The 26,975-nt window shown below is 41.6% G+C and overlaps 1 protein-coding gene across 1 annotated transcript in view; it reads right to left on the bottom strand.

Annotated features, from left to right (window-relative positions):
• Window positions 1-26,975, bottom strand: part of ntrk3b (neurotrophic tyrosine kinase, receptor, type 3b) — a 236,294-nt gene that overhangs the window by 87,276 nt on the left and 122,043 nt on the right. Inside the window, exons 8-11 of the mRNA XM_085419039.1 lie at window positions 23,329-23,628; window positions 22,731-22,745; window positions 20,042-20,085; window positions 17,670-17,772 (exon numbers count right to left, since the gene is read on the bottom strand). Coding sequence (XP_085275165.1) covers window positions 17,670-17,772; window positions 20,042-20,085; window positions 22,731-22,745; window positions 23,329-23,628 — 462 coding nt within the window. The remainder of the gene's footprint in view (window positions 1-17,669; window positions 17,773-20,041; window positions 20,086-22,730; window positions 22,746-23,328; window positions 23,629-26,975) is intronic.

Below are 26,975 nucleotides of genomic sequence, written 5' to 3'. Positions count from 1 at the left end.
AACGAGCCATGAGGGCAGAACTGGGCACGGGCAACAACACAAGAACTTTGTCCCCAGGCTGGAACTGTCTTTCCACTGCTTTTTGATCACATCGTTTTTTCATGTTTGCCTGGGATACACAGAGAGCCTCTTTTGCTAACAAAGTAGCCCGTTGCCACCTGTCCTTGCATGTTTTTACAAACTCCACCACAGTAGTTTTAGGCACACAACCACTGAGAAAACTCTCCTTCAGCACCTTTAGCGGACCCCGCATGTCATGTCCAAACACCAGGGTAGCTGGGCTGAACCCCAAAGACTCCTGCTTCGCATCACGTATAGCGAACAATACAAAAGGGACCCCTTCATCCCAGCTTTTTCCGGTGTCGTGGCAATACTTACTCAACATCGCCTTGAGAGTTTGATGCCACCACTCCAGTGCACCTTGTGACTCTGGGTGATAAGCACTAGACACAGAATGAGAAACTCCAAAGGACCGTAGAGTCCGATTAAAATCCCTGGACATGAAATTGGTACCCTGATCTGTCTGCACGGTTTTCGGGAGGCCAAAGGTGGTAAAGAATTTGACTAGTGCTTTGGTAATGCTTGCTGTCGTGATTTTCCGCAGAGGAATCGCCTCTGGGTATCGAGTGGACACACACATTATGGTTAACAAGAACTGATTCCCTGCCCGCGTCTTTGGTAAGGGGCCAACACAGTCTACCAGGATATGCTCAAAAGGTTCACCGACAGCAGGGATAGGACGTAGGGGGGCGGGGGGCACCGCCTGGTTCGGTTTACCCACAAGCTGGCAAGTGTGACAGGTGTTACAAAACTGCACTACATCTGCTTTCATTGCCGGCCAAAAGAAATGCTGCAGTATACGGTCATATGTTTTAGTGACACCCAAATGACCTGACCATGCGTGATCATGTGCTAACTGCAGCACATGCCACCGCAGACTGGTCGGAACCACCAACTGCCGCACTACGCTCCAGTCTTCTCCAGGCCTTGGGGTCCACTTGCGCATCAATAAACCTTCCCAAACGAAAAATGTCTGCCTCTTGCTCCCCTCACCTCCCTTATCCTGAGCTGCTGCGGTAAAACACTGAACTAATGAAGGGTCTTCTTTCTGAGCCTTCACAAGTGCTTCCCGGGTGAGCAGAAAAGGAGCTCCAGACACAGGAGCTGGCTCAACCACACTGTGAGCTAACTCTAAGGCTCCATTATCTCCCTCATCGGTGCAGGGCATCACATCCTTCTCTAGAATAGAGCCGATCACTGAATCTGACAAATCAACCCCCCCACCTTGTTGCTGGGCACGTGAACGAGTCAGAACGCTCACCGGGAACACATCCGGGTGCTGCAGGCTGAGGGCATCTAACACAGGCTCTATAACAGGATTGTTGGTCACCTCAGGGGTAGGGTAAACTTTCCCACCCGCGATATCATTTCCCATTATAAAATCCACCCCATTAATCGGGAGAGAAGGCCGCACACCCACTGAGAAGAAACCACTCACCAGCTCACTCTGTACCCAGATACGATGGAGGGGAGCAGGCACAAAACTCATCCCAACACCTCTTACAATGATGCTAGAGTCACAGTCAGACTTCTCATTAAATTCAAGCACACTAGCTAGTATGAGGGACTGTGAGCCACCAGTATCACGCAGAATGGTCACTTCACGCTTATCCTCGGTCTTACCAGAAAGCGAAACTATCCCCTTAAAAATGAAAGGCTTAAAACACTCATCCGGGGTCTCAGGGGAAGGGGGCCTACTGACAGGAGGCATGGTTTTAATCAGCCCAACCCCTTTTGGTTTACGTGAAGACGAGACTGATTGTTTCCGTCTGTAAGCTTCACAATCTGCGATCAGGTGGCCAGACTTAAAACAGAAAAAACACTTTCGGTCTGCCTTGGGACGAAACACAAGTACCTCACTCTTTGGGTGCTGTGCAACTGGCACCTCGCTAGCCTTCACTGGGGCATCGCGCCGGTCATACCTACTGACACTGGTTTTATGGACGAGCGCGAACTCATCAGCCAGCGTCGCAGCCTGCTGTAGCGAGGAAACCTTCTGTTCATTAATATATACCGCGATGCGCTCAGCAATGCAGTTCTTAAATTCCTCTATGAGCATTAGTTCCCGGATCGAAGCCAGGTCAGTGGCTTTGCAGGCCGCACACCACCGATCGAAAAGAACACCTTTTTCCCTGGCGAAATCAAGATAGGACTGACCCTGACCTCTTCTCAACCCCCGGAAACGCTGCCTATAGGCTTCTGGGACCAGCTCATAGGCCAGCAGGATAGCCCTTTTCAGCTTGTCATAGTCCAAGCTGTCCTCAGCTGACAACGAGGAACAAACTTCTTGAGCCTTACCCGCCAGCTTACATTGGAGCAAAATGGCCCATGAATCCCGTGGCCAGTGCAAGGCCGTGGCTATTCGTTCAAACGACTCGAAGTAGCTGTCGACCTCAGTGTCACGGAACATCGGAACCAGACGACTGTTTTTCCCTACGTCAAACGGGGTGTCTGCCTGACGAATGGAGGCGGTCGGAGGAAGGGAAACCTGCCGGAGTTCCAGCTGTCGCAACCTCACAGCTGTCTCTGCCTCCACCTCCACCTTCCTCAATTCGACCTCTCTGGCTCTAGCAAGCTCTGCGTCTAAACGCCTAAGCTCCAGCTCTTTCTTTAGCTGGAACTCCCTCTCACGGTCCTCCTTTTCTAACTGGAGACGAGCCAGGCGTACACGGAGCTTAGCATCCTGCTTCGAGCCTTCACTTGATTCAATGGAGAGGGGTTCGAAGCGAGGCAATGTCATGGGTTTGTCCACAGGCAGCCCCTGACCAACAGGTGTCGACACCAATGGACCTACAGCTTGAGCTGATGCCTGCGGAACAGGCTGAGACGCTGCACCATGCTCAAGTGGACTGGCAGATACTGGCAAGGCCACTATCCCTTTCTCCACCAAGCCAGACACAAGAGCAGCTTTCAGCTCAGCCTTACGCAGAGCTGTGGAAACAGAAATGCTATAACCTGATGCCACCTCATGCAAATCCCTCTTCCTACAGGCGTCCAGTTGGACAAGCGAGGGGTTTTTATTAAACACGGCAATATCAAAGGTAGCCATCAACTCTAAAAACAAAAACTACCTGAGGCTAACAATAACAACAAAGAAGCACCACCTCCAATACACAAATGAGAAAACAGGCGGGAAAAGTGTGGCCAGAGGTTAACCAATAAATAAAAGTACCGCCGACCCTCTCCCCAGACCTGCCTACTAAAATCTTAGCCTAGTTAGCTTCTGGAGTGTACCAGGCTCGAGGCAACTTTAAAGGCTAAGCATCAAGTGCACAAAGCACCGACAAGCCTACCCCCGACAGGGAACTAATCCCCACCCGGGATTACTCCGAAAATAATAAAGGAAAAATAAAAAATGAGTGCCTGAAGGAGGAGCTTACGCTCAGCTAGACACTCCCCTTTTGCTAACTGGAGAGGGAGCGCAGCCGATACCATACAACTAACCAGGCCACCGGCAAACAACTCACAAAAACTCTATTTTCCTTCCATTCATATCCCGGACGAGCCCCCACATTGTTACGTTCCCCCCGAAGGGGTCTAGGCATGTGAGAGAGGGGACCAGTAACAAATCAGTCCGGAATCAGAATGAAAAAGGAAAACAAACAGAGTTGTTCTGCATCAATAAAACTTTATTACAAAATGGTACAGGTTAACATTAACTTAAAGGGCCGGCAACGCCGTCTTACCAATAACGCCAAAGAAACAAAGAAAACGCTCGCAGCCACGAAAGGCAGGAGGACTACCAAACAAACACAATAAAAAAGGAGGCACTTCCCACACTTCCTACCCTACTCCCCACCACGGGGAGACACTCTCAGGGCCCACAAGCCCGTCTGCTCACTGGTCAGAAAGAGGCTGTCTGTCCAAAATCTAGCACCGAACCGCGTAGAGCCACGGAGGAAAAAGCCACCCTGCTCACAGCTCATCCCCAGTTTAAATAGCCTCAGAGGATGATTGCTGACTGGAGTCAGGTGGCAAACGAGGCTAATCAGCAGCAGCTGTGTCCTGGGGAGAGAGGAGAGTGAGAGAGACAGAGAGGGGTAGGAGTGGCAAGAGGGGTGGAGGCGGGGAGAGTGGGCAAACACCCCACCCACACACTCCCACAGCCTCACAGAACGTAACAAACACTTTGCAGTCAACAGGGAACAGTCTGTTCTGAGTTATAAGACATGGAAAATGCTGTCCAAGCTGACTTTGCTGTACTCCAAGAGGGTTGTCTAGTGAGAATCAGTCCCTTAATGTTCATTATCTTGGAAGAAACTCATCAGCACAATACCGCAAGAGTCTATTTCAAGGCCCCATGTAAACTGCAGAAAAAAATGAGCACACTAATCATCAGCAGAGCCTTCCAGGATGAGGGATGTGCTGTATGTTTGGGAGGTTGAATTAAAGTTCAAAGCAGAAATAAATGTATTTATGGTTACTTGTTATACGATCAGAATTCTCTTACAAATAAAAACCCTAAAAGGAAATATGGCCAACGGGAAATGGCTGAGAACAGGATGTGGGTGTGCTGAGCGGGATGCATTTATAGAAATGTGACGCTAAGCCCAGGTTTAAAAAAAAAGGGGTGAAAATTAAAAGACTATTTGGCATTCTATTGACATAAAGACAAATTACTTAATTGATATTGGAACAAAAGCACTGTTGATGTGCACTGTTTAGACTGACACTAAATGTCTCATTTTGAGAAAAAACACTAAAAAATACTGTCTAGTCCACTCAGAAGTTCTCTTACAAAGCAAGACACATTATTGCAGTAATGACAACAAATGGATGTGAACAGACAGCCACACAATGTCTGCTACACAATTACCAGTTACTCATTATTTAAACATAACTCTTAATGTGTGTGTGTGTGTGTACATTTGGTCTCATTTGTTGCACAGTGGATTTAATTATCTCACTCCCATAGCCTCTCTTGCTAGCAGTGTCACCATTACCCACGTGTATTGCTGCCCATAGAGTGTTGATAAGTTAGGTCAGTAAGAAGAAATGGCCTCCAGAGTTCGAGGTCAATTGTCTGTGACAATTTCTTTTTTGTTTTTTTATGGGGGTCCTCAGAGAAGAATTGAAAGGTGTCCTGTTCCTGCAGACTCACACGTCATATGGACTATCATCTACAGGCTGATGTATCTGTCAATGAATAGTATTTGTTTTGGTGCGCTTTTGCGTGTGCACAAGCGTGTGCACACATGCCTGTGATTTTTATTATAATAAATATAATAATTTTTATTATTACATTTTGTTTTTCTTTCACCATTAACCTGTATTTTGTTACTAACTGTTGTACACAAATTTACCTTGCTGGAAAACCAAGAAGGACGTCCTTCACCCAAAAACAATGTCCAGCACGTGCTGTTGTTACATCACTGGATTACCTTTATTTTGGAACTTTTTTTCAATCAATACAAGTTATCGAGAAAAGACCGACAGCTCGCTTTTTACTGTAACTCGCAAATTTTCATTCTTTTGTAAAGCAAAACGCTTTAACCTCATACACAGTTAGTTCTTCTACCATCATATGGCTGAAAAAGAGGCGCAAACATGACATTTATGGAACAATTCCTCTTGGGGATCAATCTAAATTGGTGCAGCAATTCAGAAAGCCTTCTTCTACTCCTACAGCTGTATTCTGCAATACTCTGACATTTTAAAAATGCTATATTAAGCTACTGTTAAACTCAGAAGACTGAAGACAGCCTTCTGAACTATTGATGGCAAAGACTTAAAAGGGAAGAAGCTTCCAAACACCCAATGAAAGCATTCAACGAGACCACTCTGCAAGCCTTGCCTTTTACTTGGGGTTATAATGCATGGCACAGCAAAGCAGTGACCATCTCCACAGAAAGACATCATAAGGACATGAGGCACTTAGCTATTAGAAGTCTAGTGCTGAAAATCCAAAATAAATAACCCTGCAAAAAATAGAAATCCTATTTGTATGAGGAACAGCATTTCCACAGCAACAACCTCGGGCCACCCTGGCACTCAATATCCACAGAACCACAGCCAAACTCCTTAGGAAGGCTCTCATGCAACTTTTAAATGAAATAAATAAATAAACAGCCCTTTTTTTGTTTTTCATTTTCCATTCAAGGTGCAAAAAGAACTAAAGAAGGACATGTGAGATCATGCTGTGGCTGAGAGGTGGCAGGCAGCATCCAATTCCTTTTAGGGTTTAACTAAAAGCTCTGGCAATCTGTGGCATGCATCAGCAGCAACAATATGACGGCAGAGATGACGGTGAGATTAACGTTACTTCCTAAAAATGTCCTTCTTTTCTAGGACGAGATGTATAAAAGGAAGAAAATGAGGGAAAGGAGCTCTTCCTGGTGGGTCTGTTGTTATTTTCTTAGCAGTCCCCATCTGTCGCATGTGTTCACAAGAATGAATTACAGCCAATTAGGATGACGGTGCTGTACCAACTGAGCAAAGGGTAAACACAGTTTGTGCAGCAGACATGCGGTTAGTGATCCGTTTCATTGTGTTTGGTAGATGATGCTGAGGTTTCTTTTTATATGTGACTTGATGTCTTAAATGTGAAAACCTAAATGAAGATGGAAGATATGCACAGAAACTGTTCCTATGGATTTCACACTGCTTATACTTGCTACTATAGTCAATCTGCAAAAACATTTCCAATGCAACGTGTACAACAGACACAAAGAATAAATAACAAAAATATTGTCATTTCCATCTGCAGTAATTTATATTTGACAGTATTGCTCTGTTTTAGGGGCTTTCTATCCTCTCTTTCACTTGGGTATCATATTGCAGGAAAAAGAGAAGAAAGATCTGAGCACAGAACGGAGCCAGCATAATTGACAATAGACGTGACAGTGATTTAGTCAGAAGGAGCCTGAAATGATATGCTTGGGTAGAGGCAGGGGTCCAAAGTGGTTTTCAGATGTACAGCAACCATGGACAAACTAAATCAACCTGTAAATAGTGATTTAGCCCCTAAAATATGGGATTCTCCAGCTGCATGTGTAAAAGCCCTTCAGCTGCATCCATCAGTTTATGGAAGTTGGTGTTGAGACCTGCTGGGAGTAGCATACATAAAGGTTAAAATTTAGGTTCAAACCGTTTAAAATGTTTTAAACTTAAGGTTCAAGGTTTCTTTATTTTATACGCGTAGGTAAATTTGCTTTACAGAGAAAGGATTGCATTTGGCATCCCTTTACAAAACACACACACACACACCTATTTAAACGCGACGACACATATTTGGTAATTAGATAAGATGAATCAAATCAAAAAGCAGTTCTTATTAAGTTTAGTGACGGCAGCAGGAACAAAGCTGTTTTTTATAACACTTTCTTCTGCATCTTGGAACTAGAAACCTCCATCCCGAGGAAGAAGCTGAAATTGACCCCGTAGAGGATGGGAACCATAATTAAGAATGAATAAACCTTTGTACCTGTTTAGAGTACAGGGAGGCTAAACAGGACTGTGACTCACCTATCAGATGACTGGACCATCCCAGTATCTGATTTCGTGAGTTTTTCTCTGTGATAGAGGTCTGACCGAACCACTCCACTAAACAAAAAGATAAAACAGACAAACGGTCAGTGTGGGAAAGAACAAGTTTCCTAAGGCAGTAAAGGAGCTGGTGACCCTTTGTAGACCGATTTGCAATTCTCATCAAAATTCAGTTTTTCATCGATTATGGTCGCAATATATTTATATGATTGCCCTTGCTCTATTTTCTGACCTTTAATTAAAGTGACTCCATGCACATTCTATTGATTTCTAATATTAGCTTCCAACACTAAACATGAAATAAGCCAAGTTACATAATTAATATTGAAAATCATTTTCCCGTAATTGTTTGTAAACTTATCCATACAGCATGGTGTTTTTTTTTTAACCTTATAGTTCCATTAGTGTGATACTTCAACAAATACATTAACAAAAAAATGTTTTTTTTGTTAGTGTAAGTTTGTTAGTATATTTATATGATCACACATTATCAGATTTGACTTGTGTATTAAAGTGATGAAACATTTGATCTCTCTATGTAAAAGATTTTAATCTCTTTAAATTTTTATCTGATGAATAGCTGGCCATGAAATGGACTAAAGAAAAAAAATCCCTCTGAAATTAAGAGAAGATTGAAACTACAAAGCAAATGCAGGAATAAAGTTTGCTGGAGTAAATGTATGTAGCTACTTTGCAGTGCTGTTCATTAAATTTGAAAGAAAAATGGTCCATTTAAGTCCCTTTAATGTTTAGGAAAACAAGTAAAGAACTTTTAATTGAAAGTTGTTTTCCTCACAGACACACAGTGTCTATCTGTCTTTAGACGGGCATGTCTCAGTGCTTAGCAGCAGAGCTCAATCTGGTCACTGGAGGCCGAGTGAGGCAGTGATGCAGTAAATACTTCTCTATCTATGTGTGTGTGTGTGTGTGTGTGTGTGTGGGTGGGTGGGTTGATCATCCCCAGGCCTGGTTCAGGTAATGTAGCGGAGAGGAGGGTAAGTCACCCTGACACACACGTGTGGATCACAGAGGCTGGCAGGCCGCGGGGTATGGTTTGTGTGTGAATGTGTGTACTTCAGTGTCGGTATGCAAGTCAGTGAGTTCGCGGGCGTCTCTGTGATTTATGTACTTGTCTATCTGCCCATCTAAAAACCCTGAAAACTGTTTAGAGAGCGGACGGGTAAAAAGTCTGAAAAATGTCACAGGTTTAGTTTCCACAATGAGATAATGACTGAAATACTATCTGAACACTGTGAGTAGCAGTGCTAACTGAACAGCTAAATTTGCTTACATGCGGAGACTGTTACTGACTGATTCAGAGGCAGCAAGCTGCCCGTTCCCACTAGTTATGCTACCTTACACTCGGACGTCTTGTTTTTTCAGCATTGATGGGACAGTCATTCGTTTAGGACATCATTTACAATAGCTTTATATTAACAGAGGTAGTTTATCCAGAAACTGTAGTATGTTGCTCGTCTTAAGTGGCTGGCCTTGTGTTAATCATATAACTTTGAATGAAAGAGGACAGTTACTAAAAACCAAAACTTCTGTAATTACCACCTGCTTTTACTCTAGATCGGAATCACTTTGTCAACTTATCAATGAACCTCTGGCTAAACAAATATCAGTAAACTGTGAGAAATCACAGTTTCCAAGAGATTTATTGCTTGTTTTGTCTGAATGTCTAAACCCAAAACATTCATTTTGGAGGCAGTTTAAAAAATCAATACGATCCCACAAGCTTTAGAAAAGAGCAAATAATCTCATGCAACCAAAATAAAATATCTCTCAGAGTTTACCAAGTCCAGCTCTTTTGACTGCTGTGATCTCTGTGTGTCATGTTCAGGCATGGCTGAGAATTTGAGGATAACTAGCATCTGGTGTGATCACTAACTGTGCCCAAGCACTGGACGCTTTCATAACATCAGCAGCATGACCGTAAATCACTGATAAATGCATTTGTAAAATAGGCTAAAATTAAATATACACATGAAGTCTTCAGTCCAGTTGTCGTTAGGAATATGCATGACTAGTCGACTAAACGTTCACATGCTGCTGCCTTTGCTAGTTGGTGCCAGAAATGTTCTGAATGCATTATTCTTCTTATATTAATATACAACCGCATACATGTTCTCTGGAGCTGTTGCTAATGTTAGGAAAACTCTGCAAACTAATCTGACACCGTGTGCATTTGCAACATTACAAACAGTGGAAAGTGCAGCACATTCTTGCATCATTTAAAACATTACTGACGGTTTTATATAGTTCATAAAATACACACAAATATTAATTTGATTGCATTTTATGTTTAATTTCATCTATTTAAAGTCTCAGTTTTAAAAGATTTCGGAGGGTTTTTTGTCCTTTAGACAAGTCGACTAGTCTCATTTTTTCTCTTGTTTAAGCAACTAGCAAATTAGTTGCCAGTAACATACGTTGTCATCACGATAAAGTGTGGGTGTAAGAGAGAAAGGAAGGAGTTAACACGCTCCTTAAAACAGAAAGAAGAGCAGCAGAGTAAAGTAAGGTGTGCAAACTGAAACATTAAGCTCAGCATGACAGCATGCCAGCAGGGGAGTGAATTGGCGGGTCAGTCATGCTGATGTATGGTGTGACCTGGAATTCATCCAGTTTGTGGAGGTCAAATTAACACCATGATTTTTTTAGAATATGCATGCTTCACAGATTCAGAAAAAACATTTCCTGACAGCCAACATCAGCAACATCCCATCCCTGACCACCCACACCACTGATCATTTTGATGTCTCGACATAACATCTGACAGTCACAATTCACACAACTATAGTTACATATTCAAGTCTCGTTTTAGTATCTATACCAAGTGGCATCTTCCATAGCTGGAGGCTGAAGCCAGTGGTTGATGATTGCAATGATTGACAGCCATGATTGATGGTTAGCTTGCCTGCTGCTCTCCTGAGCCTCTGTCTTGAACCTTTGCAGCTTCTGTGAAAGGAATAGACAGTGACCTTCCCCACACACGTAGCTCCACTGTGTTTGTGGTTAGGGAGTTACATTAATAAGACCCTAACAGGATGCTGTCACTGTATAGTAAATTTAATTTACCTTCCTTGTTAGCGCCATTTATGCCACACCTATGTGAAGGCAATCATGGCTCGAGTAATAGATCTAGCTGTCCACTAATTGCAGGATGTTCAATCCCTGTTCAAGCTCCAGCCTCACTATGTGCTGAAATGCACTTAGCCAAGAAACGGAAACCGAAGTTGCTCCTGATCACTTCAATCTAAGATGGTGCTGCCAATACGCTGCAACTCTGGGCGTCAAACCAGGTCCAGTGCAAACCAAAGGTTATTTACATAGAATTTGCAAAAGCCAAAATCAACTTCTCAATGTTTCTGATGACCACGACAAGGGGCCAGAGCAGTGTGAATTCATGGCTTCAAGGTTACTTTGTTGAATTATGGACAGAGAAAAGTCTACAAGTTCAGCAACATAAACTAGTACTGGTGCACGTACCTTTCAAATTCAAATTCAAATTCAAATTTTATTTGTCACACACACACAACCATACACAGTATGACATGGGGGTGTAATGCTTGTAGCTGTACAATGCCCGACCATTAAATGACAGAAGAAAAGTTTTACAATATTTACAATTTACTACAAAAATTTACAAATTAACTTAGGAATTTACAGTAAAGAATGTGCAAATAGCAGAAGAGATTATAAAGATAAGGATTATAAATTTTAGGAATTATAGGATTATAGGAAATGTGTGGTGGTGCGTGTGGTGACGTGTGTGAGAGTCCAGTCCTACACCTGGTTCAGGGCCCGAATAGCCTGGGGGAAGAAGCTCCTCCTCATTCTCTCTGTTTTGGCCTTAAGGGAGCGGAAGCGATTCCCAGACCTCAACAGTGAGAAGAGTCCATTGTTGGGATGGGAGAGGTCCATCATAATCTTCCTAGCTTTGGACTTGCACCGCTTGGTGTAGATGGACAGCAGGTCTGGGAGCTCTGATTGAATGATGCGTTCTGCCGAGCGCACCACCCTTTGCAGATCTCGTCTGTCCTGCTTGGTGCTGTTCCCAAACCAGGTGCAGATGTTTGACGTCAGGACGCTCTCGATGGTGCAGGAGTAGAAGTTCTTGAGCACCTTCAGTGGCAGATGGAAGTCTCTAAGTCTTCTGAGGAAGAAGAGACGCTGACGGGCTTTCTTAACCAGGGTGTTGATGTGTACCTATAGTGCTTTAAAGCTGCTGTGTTTCTCAAACTTCTTTGCTTTTTACTAAATGTGCAATATACCAGTAAAGAATCTGAATATTGTATTTTTTTTATTCAAAAGGTAAACTTTCAGATAAATCTATTCCTCAACTATAAAGGCAAATATTTTTGCTTTGGATTATAGCTAATAAAAATGTAAAGTTCAGTATCTCTGATTAGGATATTTCAAAAAGGATTTGCAGCATAGAAACTCTAGCTTCTTAAAAGTATTCATTTCACATAGTTAATACTTGATTGGGGCTTCTTTACTGGCAGTTACTGCATCAGTTTTGTGACACGAAGGCAATCACATTCTGATACTCCTGAGGTGTTGAAGCCCAGGTTGTGTTCACAGTGGTGTTTTGGATCAGGTGTGTCTCATCTTCGCTTTGACAATAGCCCATAGATTCTCTGTAGGGTTAAGGCCAGACGAGTTGCCTGGCTAGTCATGCACAGTAATGATATAGTGAGCAAACCATTAGGTAGTAGTTTAGGCGCGGTGGGCAGGTGCTAAGTCCTGTTGGAAAAGTAAATCTGCATGAAGCATCCAAACCTGCCTCTCCTGTGAGATAGCTCTGTTGACTCTGGGCTTGATAAAACACAGCGGACCCACCACCAACAACACCAGCAGATGGCACCTCAAATTGTCACAGACTACAGAAACTTCAGACTGGACCTTAAGCACCTTGGATTGTGTATCTCTTCACTCTTCCTTCAGACTCTATTTATATCTTGGATATAATTTATGTATAATCAATATAGAATAACTGAAGTCTACATGTTTCAATTAAATTACAATAATAATAATAACAATAATAATGAAGCTTTTCCTAAAATTTAAATATACTATATGCTCTAGTATGTTAAGTGTTAAATTGAGATGCCTAACATCAAATGGACCTAATTGCTAAAAATAAAAGTTACTGTACAATAAAAACTAAATAAAAGCATAAAGTGACTGTGTTGTAGTAGAAATTTTGAACCTGTAAGGTGAAACAGGAAAACAAGATGGTTGTGAGTGGTAAACAAAACGAAAATCACTTTGTTCTGTCGATATGACAAATAACAAAAAGGTGTATATAAAGCTATGTGAGTGCACTGTAGGTGATAAACTAAAAATAGCAGACTGAACAAGTTTCTCATAGTTTATTATGAAACATTAGTCTCTGCAGTGCTGATGTATAAACACCTCACTCATCATTTGTCACTTTCCCCTGACATGTTTGTTCCTTCACTGTATGTTTCCAATCAAAACTCTGTAGTGAAATGCGGCCAGAAATAGTGCCTGTATCATTTTCTCATTGTGTAAACACATAGCAACTGCCAGCAGCTATTGTGGATGAGCTCGGATATGTGCAGCAGAATGAGGCATCGATTCCCAAAGTCCGCCGGGACCCTCGGAATTGGCTTGAATCTACTTGATTTAGAAAATTCAAAACTGGATATGTTGTAATGACGACAAAAAATTTGAGTGAGAACACAAGAAGGAGCATATGAAGGCTATTCACAATAATGGATTTTTAGAATTTTTAACCTTGTTAACGAATCCCCAACCCAGGTTTAACTACTGGGATCAATGTTAGATGCAAAAATATTTTTACTTGAGTTTAATTTGCAAAGTTTCATGGTTCTGCAGCCAGTTTAACAGGGCCAGTCTACTGCATTCCTCCTTTACGACTCACAAGGTTTTATTGAAAAGACTGGGAAGGTGACAAAATGATATACATTTTGTTGTATATTGGCTGCATTTCCAGCAGCAGGGGTGGGGTAATTCCCCCCAGAACATAAGAAAAGATGACAGGGGAGCTCAATACTTATTACTGACATGCTGAGTGTCTTTTTCTAAAGAAGCATTATTGATTCCCTGCTGACAAAAATCTGCATGAAAGACACTTCAAAGCCCACTGGTGTGAGTCACAATTTGAAAGATGAGGCTGATGCTTAGGCTGCAAGATGTTTTAGCTGGGAGGTGAGTTGACAACATATTGATTAAAGCAACAGGTTATCTACAGTATGAGTAGATATGCACGCACGCACACACACACACACACACGTGTGTAAAGTATCTTTCATATAACCACGATTACAACCACATAAACCAAACAGCTGTGTATCAGTCAGAGCTGTAAATGCAGGGCAGCCAGGGGACTGATCTGGCGTTAAACCTTGACATACCAGCAAATCAACTGACTGCAGTTCACACACACACACACACACACACACACACACACACACACACACACACACACACACACACACACACACACACACACACAAATAAAAAGGAAAAAAATAAACTTTTTTATTGGATGCCCAGAAACGGTCAGTGATCAAACTCCAACTACCAAAAGAGCCACAGTGATTTAGTGGAGCTAAAATCCATTATGGCTCCATCCAAAGGTAATGACTTCTTCAAGCCTTCCAGCTGATTCTTCAGAACAAGTGTGGGAGGGGAAAATACACACAATGTGGTCACATCAGGGGCTTTATTACAAAGCAGCATGACGTCTTGAAAGAGTCCACACTGACATCACCTATCTTTAAGTCGTACAGTATAGTAGTATCTCTTATTTCCACTGAACTACATCAACGTTGCGTATATATATGTTGGAGTTATAGTGAATGCTCAAATTAACTGTGGAAAAAAATGCAGGTGGCAAAAAGCTTTTTTCTCTGTTGCGCTGCACTGCTATTTTATCAAAAGCTTTTTTTCCACAGATATTTCATCGGTTTTTCCTCACTTCCTGACTGTAACAAAATAAATATGCACAATTTTGCTATTGCATTCACACTCATGACCTTGAATGTTTTCGGTGCTGAAGCACATCATCAAACTCACCTGCTGAACCCTGAAGTCCTCATCAATACACTGCATAGCTAAGCTGATAAGAGAGACTTGGCTGGCATTGCTATGTCACTTGTAATGTTTATGAGCTTTTGTCAGTTTTACAGCTTTGTTAGTCCTCTTTCTGTGATGTGTTGATGACTGGGAATCTCCATTATGGCTCCAATATGCTGACAAGGCAACAGAATCCTGAATCATCTACAAATGGCACTGTGGAAAAGCAGCACTGGGTTGTCTCTAGACATTTTCTCTTATCTCTGCAGTATTGGCTGCAAAGCTGGTAACTACTGTTTCATTGCACGCCTGCTGTGTTTTCAGATATCTTACATAAATACACATACACATATTTCCACAATACTGCGCCTTGTCCACCTACCTGCCCCACCAGGTAGCCAGTTAATGTTTTAAAGTGAAACGAAAGTAAATATAAGAACAAACAAATGAGCACGGTACAGCACAGTACCAGATACAGGAACTGACATCTACACATCCTTACATGGTGCTGACATTTATGCAAGAGACTAGTATATTTCAGCAATGCTAATGGTTCAACTTGGTGATTTGCTCAAGCTTCAAAGTGCTCATTTTCCCCTCACTATTACAGTCATTTATAAAACTATTTGTTATCTTGAATGAGGCAGCTAAACTTAAATTACTCTAGGAAACATTCTGACAAGAGAAAAATCTATGAGAAATGCTTTTCAAGTGTCTGAACAGAAATTGTTGAGAAATGTGTCTTGGAGCAAAGCGGGGAATCTTAACATACGGCATGAAGCAGTAAGTGCTGATGGAGAACTGCATGGCACTTAGTGATTTAAAGAAAAAAAAACAACCCCTGAGCTGAAGTTGTACCTTCCCATCAAGAATTACCTTTCCGCTTCTCCTTGGAAAGGACTAAAACTGAATTTGAGCAACCTTTTGCAAAGAGTTGAGCATCGAGACACACTAACCTCTAAGTGTTGACAACAACATGAAGCACTGCCTCTCCTTTCAATAGATAGTAGGTATAAAATAAAGGTAACATTGGAAACCAGATCTCTGGCAGTGAGTTCTCCACTCAGATTTATATTGATTTTCTGATGCTGCATATATTAAGTTGTGAATCAAATAAAAAATGACAATAGCAACTCATACTTGGGGGCGTAAATAAATATCACACAGGTCTGCTGGGTGTAAAATACATTTCCACCTACTGAATAAAGACATGAGAAAGTTATAGTAAAGCAGAAGCTTCTTTAACAAGCAGCTGTAGCGTCAATGAAATCTTATCTCGTATAGACAAATGCAGAAGGTCCAACTGCTGTCATGCTGCATAAAAAAAACAATTGCTTTTGCTTTTATTCCATAAACCTATTTGTTAGGAAAGCTAGAAATAAAAATAAAAAGTCCCTATGACATTACAAACATGTCTATAAAGCCTCATTAACTCTGAGACTCATCCTTGATTAGAGCCAGCTTTAGGCCAGTGCAATAATTGGCATCCTCCAAATAATTGCAGCAGAGAGTTCTTTACCGAGGTAGGTAACGAACTCTAATCCTGTAAAGTGCTTAATTAAAAGGTGGAAGTAGCTAATGCTACTTACACTATACACTGTACTTACAGTGCATATGAAGAACATGCATGGTCTGAGGTGCGGGTCATGATTGTATGCAATTAGAAAATATTTGGATTAAAGAAGGAAAAGGGACAAGTGCTAGAAGCTGACAGAAACGAAAAAAATCTGGATATAGAATCTGCACACCTTGTCATAAAGTGACTCAGGAATTGTGTCTGTTCTGAGTCATCCACAAAAACAACCCACCACAAACCACCAAACACATGCAAATGCTCAGCCCATAAACTGGTCAGGAGATGTGGTTGGCTCCTGGGCATGTCAACGCTTGAACCTGGACCAGCGGGACCTGAGCCACTGCCGCCCCCTCCTCTCCTCTCCGAACTGCTCTATACGCCTAGATCATCACTAAGGCGCCTTTTTCCTCTTCTACGACGCCAACGCTGAAGAGATAAGCAAACCTGGAGCTGAACCAAAGTGAAAGCTCAGCATGCACAAAAGCCACATTAATCCTATTGAATTCCTCATCATGATCGACAGCCCCAAGTCCATTAATTAATTCATGATCCCTTCTGTGATCGCCCTACATAGCATGCAGCGAATATACAGACGGGTCTCAAATTATGGGAAAAACTCAAATGCTTGAGCCCTGTGGTGGTTTCCATGGGGGCATTTTGGTTGCATGCCCTGGGCCCACTTGTCTTGTTAGAAGGAAGGGTCATTACAAAGTTGTTCAGGGTGATGAAACATTTCTATTCTAATGGGAGAGGTCTTTTCCAGGATGACAATGCTGTTGATGAAAATGATGTGACTCATACGCTACAGCATTCCCTGTCACGAGACCTCAACCCAGCTGAACTCCTGTGGGAGATTCTGGACCATGTGTTAGACGGCTCTCTCCTCTACTGTCATCAAAACACCAAATGAGAGGATATCCTTTCAGAAGAATTATGTTCAGTCCCTCCAGTATAGTCCTGAAGGCTCAATCAGGAGAAGCACTGAAGCTGTTCTGGCAGCACTTTATTAAGACGATTCATGTTTGTTTTTGTTTTTTAATTTTTCACCTATTTGTATAAGGCCTATGCACAGTATCACGATGGCAAGTGTACTCTCCTCTAGCACAGATATTGATTTGTCTTTATGCACAGACATTTATGGATAGCACCCAGTTACATGTTGCATACAGCAACACAAAACAGTCACAAAGACAATTTATATCCGATTCCAAAGGGACAAAAAAGCATTATTATTCTAATTGAGTTCTCTTGAGGATATGACTAAAGAGCAGCAGTGGTTCAGTAAACATGCAGTAAAAAGTAGGACTTCTACAGTAGCCGCACATGTACATTTTCTAGCGAACAAACATACTGAAGAGAAGATTAGCTGGAGGAATGGATTCTGCACAATGATGCAACTGCCAGAAAGGCGAAAAACAAAGCTAACCGTCTGCCTGACGATCTGCTTGTCTCACTATCTGTGTAGACTTACCTTTCATACCGAATTTGGAGCGCCGGCCGTATTTGTTGATGAGAACAAAAAGGACTAGGAGGAGGACGCAAGCAAAGCCCGCCAAACCCACAGCAATGGAAACCTGCAGAAATGAGATGCTGTGTCAGATTCACGCAGCCATCAGAGGAATGTGTTCACATCATAATCCCTTCCAAATTTCTGATCACCTTAAGCAGAGTTTAAGGGACTAGATTTTGACAACTGCTTTCTTGTAGATTACACCAGTGTGGAAGAAAGTTAAAATCTGTCCTGTTTGTGATGTGTTCTGGTTGACAGAATGTAATTTAAATACGATTCTCATCTACAGCCAGACTTACTGTATGATGTGACTAAGTGACTGCTGCTGCTTTGGAAAATCCTGCTTATCCTCCTCATCAAAACCTGTTATTTTTGATTTAAACTGAATAAACCAGGATGTTTAAAAATGCAGCACACAACTTCTTTTTATGGGTTTATCGTCACCTACAGGTGATGATGAGAACCACACACAATATTTGATTTTTGCTGCTCTGGATCTTTCATTTTTTTTAAAAAGTAATTGTTTGATGATTGCATTTTGTATTTTACAGTGAAAATCTGACATTACTCAGTTACAGTTTACAGTCTGGTTAAGCAATTTAACTCAAGGTCAATTAATCCATGTTTATTCATATTATGCCATTTTAAACAGAACTAGAATTTTTGAAACTTAATAATTTGTTAATTAAAATGCACATACAGATACTGTAGTTTTTGTATGGCAATTTCAATATTGAGGTAGCCCAACACTGTTATCTGTAGTCAAAATAATCCCACAAAGAGTTGTGTTGAATCCAATATAATGTTATTAGGTAGACAAAAGGTATATAGCGACACTGACACAGAACCAAAATGAAACTCATGTTATACTGCATATAAATATGTATTTATCTGAACACTGTTGGATAATTTAAGTACGGAAACTGTGTGCCAGTGTGCAACACTGTTTGGCTATGAAACCCTTTGGCCAGAAGTGACCACATAGGTGAGAGTGATATGATAAACTATTGCCCAGTATGGGTAAGCTTGGTAGCCTGGTGCATCCATAGTATTTCTGGGTACATCACACGGATACATTCTAATTAGTACATATTAATATGCAAAGAGAATGCTGTAATTTCACTCATCAAAACTGGAGCATAGACGGGCTTTTAGTACAATTAACTGTGTTCCAAGCCATTATGTCTGTCAGACAACAATATGCAATACAAATACTCGTAAAGGGAGCAACGCCACAAACACTAGCGGAGGCGCTGCCTATAACTAGTGGCTTAGTTGGCACCCACCTGTCACTCAAAGTAGTCTCATCATCAATATGCATAACGTCAAGCTTTAATGAAAATTACTAAAAAGAACAATAATGACAATAATCTGAATAAAAAATATTACTAAAATGTGAAAGGGCGAGCTATAACAAATTTCACCCCCATGTAGTTGTTATGACAGAAGAAACTATCTACAGTGACCAAAACTGTTGATAGCTGTAAAGTTGTAGGAATTGCAATTCTGTCTTGTATTTGTATTTAATGAAAGAGCAACTTAAGCAAGTAGAGCAAAAAAAAAAAAATCAGAGGGTATTTCTGTGGATGGTATGTGTTTTTTTTAACAGCCTCTGTAGTAAAGCTATAACTGTAACATTAGGACTAAAGCTAGGGACCACATATTTTTCTAGTTTTATTAATTTTCCCTAAGCAAAAATTCTAAAACACCATCAGTGGCAAATTTGGCAGCAAGCAGATGTAGCAGCAGAGACGCAGTGATGTTACTGCAGGGTTTTTTTGATTACAGATATTTGAGCTGGCCATTGTAGGAAAAGCACGGGCATAATTACCGCTAACAGTGTGTCGCTTCCATTAGGATATGACAGGGAAGCATGGATGTACAAGTCCCGGAAACTTTCCACCTCAATAACAGCAGCCATTATTGATGTTATTGGAGTTTCTGCTAGCACATGTCAACATGTGTGCTATTAAAAAAGTCTATTAAAAGCACATTATTGAAATCCAGTGGAATAACTCACCAGCACTGGTTTCAGAAACTGTACAAAATCCCCCACGTTAAATAACATTTCAAAACAGCATCATCCACTGCAGGATACCATCATCAGCATCATTAAAGTCCAAACATATAACTCTGACTGTAACATTGTTTGCTGTGTTGTAGCCTTTGAAGCTCAGCGCTGCATGTCAAGGCAAGCAAATAGCCCTGCAAGGGGTCTTTGACAAATAAAAAGTAGTTTATGCTTGTGTTGAAACACACATCAGCTTTCTGCTGAGACCAGGGGCCCCATCTTTAGCAGCTGTTTCATCAACATCATTAAGGAGAAAACTCACCCCAAATGTATCTTCGTCTGGTGGTCTTGGATGTGGCGGCGTAACTGCAACACAGAAGCACAAAAGCAGACATCAGTGGCTGTGGTAGGAAAAAACACTCTAATGACTGCAGTTTACTGCAACAGTCCTTTTAAAGTAAATATGTATAATGATTTTACACTTCATACTGTGTATTCTCAGGGAAAAAAAGTACAAAACAGCGGATAAAAAAGAATAAGCATTTTTTTCTAATCTGCAGTGGTGTTATTCCACTGCATGAACCTGTTTATGCACCCGTTATCACACTAAATAGGCGAAACATTTACACGGGTTAAAGCACAGCCTAACAGACTCGAATTAGGTGACCTGATGTGCTCTCTAGTATATATAATTGAGAGCATATTTTCAGTATCTCCATGAAGCCAAATGGTGTGATTAATGTTTTCAGATGGGTCTCACTGCCAGCTGAAAATATCCATTTGCAGTTTTCTCATTTGTGTGTGTGTTTAACATAAACTGCTGGAAATAAATAGTGTACAAATGTTGTGCCTCAAAACATAAACAGACTTTGCCCTTCTTTTAGAAGCATTTTGACACAAGCATGAAGCGTGTCGCCTTCACTTGTTTGATCCATCAAACATTGCTAGAGACAATGTCGGCGACCAGAGTGTGTGTGTGGTTTTTTTTAATATAAATTTTGTGGTGTTGAGTTAAAAGTCTGTAGAGGAACAAATGCATATTCAAATCTGACACCTGTCACAAGTTTCCTACCAAAGCCTGAAATTTGCCATCCAGTCAGACTCAAGTCTCACATAAAAAGTAACAAAAAGACATTGTGAGTTTTTAGAACAGTTGAACAAAGACATGGTCGTGCTTGCACATACGAAAGACAGAATAATTACAACAAGCTGCTTAGCAATTATACACAATTATACAAGCAGAAAAAAATCAAAAGAAGGTAACACAATATTGACTGACAAATATTAAATCAGGTAAAATGAAATCAGCTGAAAAAGGCACAAAAATTATATAGCTGCACAGGACGTCAATTTTCTGTTGTACTCAGCTCAAGCTGCAGAAATCCGCGGTCAGCAGGACTAATTTCTTCATGTTTAAATACTAGATGTTGCACCTATACACACAAGAGTTTGGCATAGAGAGTGTCATGAGACAGAGCCATGAAATGAAATGAACTTGTGCTCTAGTCTGAGGCTTCCAGCCAGGACATCAGAGAGTAATTGTGGGCAAATTAATGGCCACATGGTAGACTGGCTGCTACTGGCTCAGACACACTGAAGTGCGAGTGTGTGTGTCCTAACTACCATCTCCCTCCAAGCCTTCATCCCTCTCTCCTCTCCTCCCTCTGCCCTCCTCTCTCCTCATCACTGTTAGTATCAGCCAGCCTGTCAGTCTCTCTTGTATGGCTGAACTCCCTCGCGCTCTGCTGCCATAATGTTTCACACTCTAAACACCTCTCCCTCACCTGCCTCACTCCCAGAAGCTGCGTGACTGTGTGCATGTATAGCAACGTGATGTCGCCGCCTGCCTCATGCAGCTCGCCGCAGGGTCAGCATCCATCCGTCTCCATCTCTGGCCATGCTGCAGCTTTATAATACATTCCTGATTAGAAAGAATGGCCTCATATGGAGATGGAAGAAGATGCTGATGAAGGTCAGAGATCAGGCGAGCCCACTTTGTTTAACAGTGAGACGGCCACAACAGCCTGAGGCCAGGCAGCACATCGCACATCGGAGATTTATGATGCAGCGAGAGTGGGCCGAAACCATTGTTCCAGCAATATGACTGCATTTACACTACACTGCTTCCCAAACAATCGCACATCAACAGCTAACAGGGTTGGAAATTCACCTGCTTACACTGTTGCTGGTTATTTTTTAAAAACTGAATTATCTATAAGACTATCCTTTTTTTACTTACTGAAGTGTGCCTATTACAAATGTTTTTATTGTTATTTTCTGGTTTTCATGCCCCAAACTGTTTTCTACTATGGGAGGAAAGGTCTAGAACAGGGTTATCAAACATAAGGCTTGTGGGCCAGAATCAGCCTGGTAGAGACTCCAATCCGGTCCACTGGACAGCTTTGAAAAATGTGAAGGAGGGTATAGATTTTGGACTTTTAACTCTGTTTTCATAAGTTTTGCAGCATTTCCTACTGATAAAGTGGTAAATCTGGCCCCAATGAGCAGAAAAACTCACTATGACAGTGCATGTAATGTTTGGAAATTTGATATTTCAGAGGAAGCTTTGGTTTTTCTCCTACATTCCCAATTTCCTGTAATAAAAAAAGGCAGAGAAGTGTCTGCTGAAATTTGATGGCATGAACCACTGAGAGACAGCTGTCCTGGTTTAGAGACCCAACTAACAGTAACATAAGACATGGGTATGTAAAGAATAACGTATTTGTTTAGTGTATAGAGTGATCATTAACCATGTAAAATGAAATTGGATTTTTTTTGTCTGGGATCCATGATTTAAATAAGGAAGATGATAATGCCATCTGACATTAACAACACAATCAGAAAACTGAATAGCAACACAAAGTGAACAAATTTCTCCACTGTTACCGAGTCAGTTGTGCTCGTCAAACACAAGTAGTGTGTGTGTGTGCGCACATTTACCAAACAAACAGGAAAAAAACAAAGCTGAACAAAAATTTGACAGGCTTACATTTGAAAATAGACACACTCACCTTCTTCCACCGGGTCTGCAAAAGAGAAGACAGAAAAAGTCACGCTATGTCAATAAATTGACACAAGGTATTAACCTTGCAATATTGACCATAAGGAGAAATTTGCCAGTCTTTGTGGGCTTAGGCCCCCTCCCTGTGAACTCAGCACGAACCGCAAGTGAACAATCTACCTGACTGAACTGTGGATGAACCCTGGCGGCTGTAAAACCAGCAGGGATCAACCGTGCAACCTGTGCCCTGTGAAGGAAGATTTTAATAAAAAGTAAATGCTCCCGACAGAATTTCCAACAGCGACGCAACCTGTGAGTCATACAACAGGTAGTTAAAAAAGAAAAGCAATCCAACAGTGATGCTCACTCCCAAAAAGTGGGCCGAGCCAGCTCTTATGGGAATCAGAGAGTTACTTGGCAGCATTTTATTCTTTCCTCTTTGATTCTTATTTAAATGCAGAGGAATGAAGAAAGGCAATGCACAAACACTGAGCGCTACTATCATTTGTATAAAGGCCTTTTTCCCATGCGTTCACTATCAGTGCTGCCAAATGCACATCACTTGCCACCTAGAATGAAATGTCTATAAAAAGTTGTTATCCATTCACCTGGCTCATCGGGGTTCTCGAGGAAGTGACCATACACCGTCTTGGTGACCGTTCCCAGAGCGTTGCTGGCCTCCAGGGTATAGTTGCCATTGTTGATGTGAGTTGGGTTCTGGAAGGTCAGACAGCCCTCGAGATAGTCCTGGTAGGAGTCCATTTCAGTCCGGATGTAGTCATTTTTAATAATTTCCTTCTGTTTGTGGAACCAGCGCAGCTGGGGCTGGGGGTAACCCCGAACCGTGAATTCAATGCAGGTATCAAGCCGCTGCTCAGGCTCAGCCAGTCTCAGGATGACTGGAGGAACTGCAGTGGGAAAGGAGACATTTGAAACAATGAACGCATACCTACACATTCACACATGAAGGAGCAGATCAAAAGTTATTTGCTTATTAAAATCCTCATCAGTCTGCCTGTTTGGTGTTTGACATAATACAAGCCCTATGTGCTGAGAAATTTCCACAGCCCTTGGGGTGGTGAAAACCTGTACTAATTCTCTGAATAACCGTAAAAAAATACAGCAGCATACCAAACAGCGCAGGCTTGTTCTGGGGAACAATGACATTTACAGGCAGGTTTCTTTCCTGGGAGTGGCAATGAGCCTTTTACTGGGTGCTGCATGTTGCAGAAGTACATTGGATTGGGTGAAGAACGAAATATATAGAAGGTCTCTTCGGGCTTGATATAAACTGAAAAATTTCCTCTGCTTAAACAAGCACAGAGCTCCTCTTTCCTGACATGCAGCAACACACCTCTGAATCAACAATGCCGCCAAGCTGAGAGGCACTTTGTCACTTTAATATCATCAGATACATTTCATAAACAATTCACCCACTGATTTGTCTACGTAATGAGTGAATTTTGCTACTACAGAATTAAAAGGAAATATTTGGCAGTCAGTATTACCTGGCAGTGCCTCTCTGTCACCTCCACCGCTCATACGCACACGCGTTCGTGATATCATTGATAAACCTATTTATTCAATTAGATCAGGGTTGCAGGTATGATTTAACGCGGTCATTCAGCCTCACCAGTGAGTCTCCACCTGCAGTTTCACAACCGAGAGTGAGCAGTTTGTCACTGCGATCAAAGAAAGTGATTGCAAAAGAGAGCTGCTTGTCAGATTGTCAACATGTTCCAGAAATTCCCTACCCCGACACTCTCCTAGTGTCAGAAATAGCGTCAATTCTTGTAGCTTTCTAAGACGGTCAATCTGGCTTTCACACCCACTTCATGCCTTGACTGGCCAGCTGTGCGAAGGTGAGAAAGTAGGCATGGGTTGAAACTTTTCTCTCTTTCTTATTTCTTACACAATCATTTCTGCTATTTTTCATGTGCAACACTGAGGTCAACACTATGGATCCGTTCCAAGAGAGACTGAGTCTTATCTATATCCACGTAGTAATACTTTGTCTGCATCTCTGTGATGGTTGGCCATCCAGTGATGATTTTGGAAGAGCTAAAAACGCATTTGAGCGTAACACAGCTGTAATTGTAAGCACTGCAATCATGCTTAATTATTAGCAGTAATACACTGTGACTAATTAATTTGAAATGCCTGCCAGATAAGCTGATAATAAAAGTTACTGTCACTTTCAGCTCTGTCACTGATAGCTCATGTTTTCAATCCAAATGATCGCCCTTTAAAGACTTGAACAAACTATTTATTGGTGTGTGAAAGCCGTCATTTAAAAAAAATTGCTTTGGTGACAGACAATAGTGACAATGAAGTCATTCAACTGAACTAAAGGCTACGGCTTGTGTATGTGCGAATGGGATGGTGTGGGGGCGTGTGCAGAGCTGTGATTTTGAGTGCAACAAGAAAAGAGAACAGATGACAGTAAAGAAACAGAGGAGGAGGAGGAGGAAGGAGTGAGGGTGTCTATAGAACTATACAGCCTAAAGAGAGAAAAAAACAGACATAGAGGAAGAAAAAGAAATTTTCTTGTTGATGGACAGTTAGTGACTGATCCATTTTCCCCTCAGCTCGGCTGTCAGCTCAGTCTCGGTCAATACAATATAAGTCATTACTGTGCCACATAGCAGTCTATAACTACATGGTGTCCTCGTGGTGCTCATACAGATGACAAGCTTTGATAACTACATGCGTTTGATCAGCAAGAACATTGAATACAAGGCTAGTTGTAATGTTATCTAGTGGTAACACTGGTGGTGTATTTCAAATGCCATGTTCCAGCCTAACTACAGATACGACATCGTGGCTGGCGGTGACAGGGGAGGCAACAGCTTCGTGGGACAGATATTGCTTCATATTCCCCGGGGCTAAAGCCCATTGCGATTAAGTTTAACCTGTTAGAAGCAGCACCTGTACATGTAGAGTCACAGCAGGGATTCAATCACATAATTTCCCCATTAATTATCCTTAATTAGAGATTACGCCCTGCTCTACCTGTACAGCTAATGAGGGAGCAGAGCTACTAATACAGGTGTAAATTAGTGCCATACTCTTAATAGAGAGCTACACTTTGGCTACGGCACTAAAGGAGGAAAACATGTGAGTCCACGCTGCTGTAGAGCAGCTATTGTTCCACACAGCAAAAGAACAATGTGCCTGCAGAATTTGCATTGTGTTTAATTACAGTTTCACTAAAATAGGGAACTCATCTTTGAATGCAGAGAATGTCACTTGACGGCTGGTAATTTCGCTGTCAATCAGATTACTCCCTAATCAGAGAAGCAGTTTAAGCTATTTTATGACATTTCCAGAGACAATACGCTGCACAGGGGAGGAAATGTAATTACCATCAGAGCATGTGGTGAAAAATTAATAAGTTAATTTGCAGCACCAGCAGAGTGTCAACAGGAGAGAAAAAAAAAAGCCTGGGGATGTACATCCATAGACTGTCCATGTGGAGGAAACCCTGAAGACTACATGGTACAAAGTCAATCTGTCATTCTAGCATGGTCCTTAGCAAGCTCTGCTCCAGTAGGGAGTGTTTGAATTGGTGACAAATCTCCCCTGTCCTGTAGCATGATGCATCGCAAACAGCTACAATAGATTGAGTTCTACAAGAGGAGGCTTGCTACAAAGAGAAGGATGTCAGGCACCTTTGATTAATACTGGCTTTGAATACACTGTCCCAAATCTGCCCGGGGCCAATCCACTGGGTAAACTTATGTAAGAGCTCAAGTATATACTGTAACTCATGGTTGGGATATTAGAAATACGTTGGAGTGGTTACCAAATCATTGCTTTATCATAGCTGAGGGTGAGACTCCTTTCTCCTTTTCTTTCCACTCAGATCAAAGCACAGCTTTCATGTGGGCTGGAGGGTACATTCTTGCTAATTAGCTACATCAATTTCACTTGGTTTGTAGCTGTGCAACACCTCATTGCATTCTAAATGTACCTGCATAATTTGGCTGTTCTGCTTGATAAAGAAGTTTTTTTCCCCCCTGTTTTAAATTATTCTCTCAGACAGTCAGTGTCATTAATACATGATATATTCTGTCCCCAACATAAGCCCATCAAAGCTGCCATGAAAGACATTTTATGCACAAAAAAACCACCAAGAATTCTTGGCTCCAAGCATTCATACTGCCCACACTTGATTTAAAGTTTTAATTAAAATGAGGTATTTTATAGAGCAATTTATTATATTTTTGCGTTTTGGCTGATTGAGCATCAGAAC

This window comes from Rhamphochromis longiceps, linkage group LG1 (assembly GCF_057381845.1).
Source record: "Rhamphochromis longiceps isolate RC_006_pf linkage group LG1, R_longiceps_female_GT1.1, whole genome shotgun sequence".
NCBI lineage: Eukaryota > Metazoa > Chordata > Actinopteri > Cichliformes > Cichlidae > Rhamphochromis > Rhamphochromis longiceps.
Note: the sequence above shows the minus strand (reverse complement) of the source record. Positions and strands in the feature narration are given on the sequence as shown.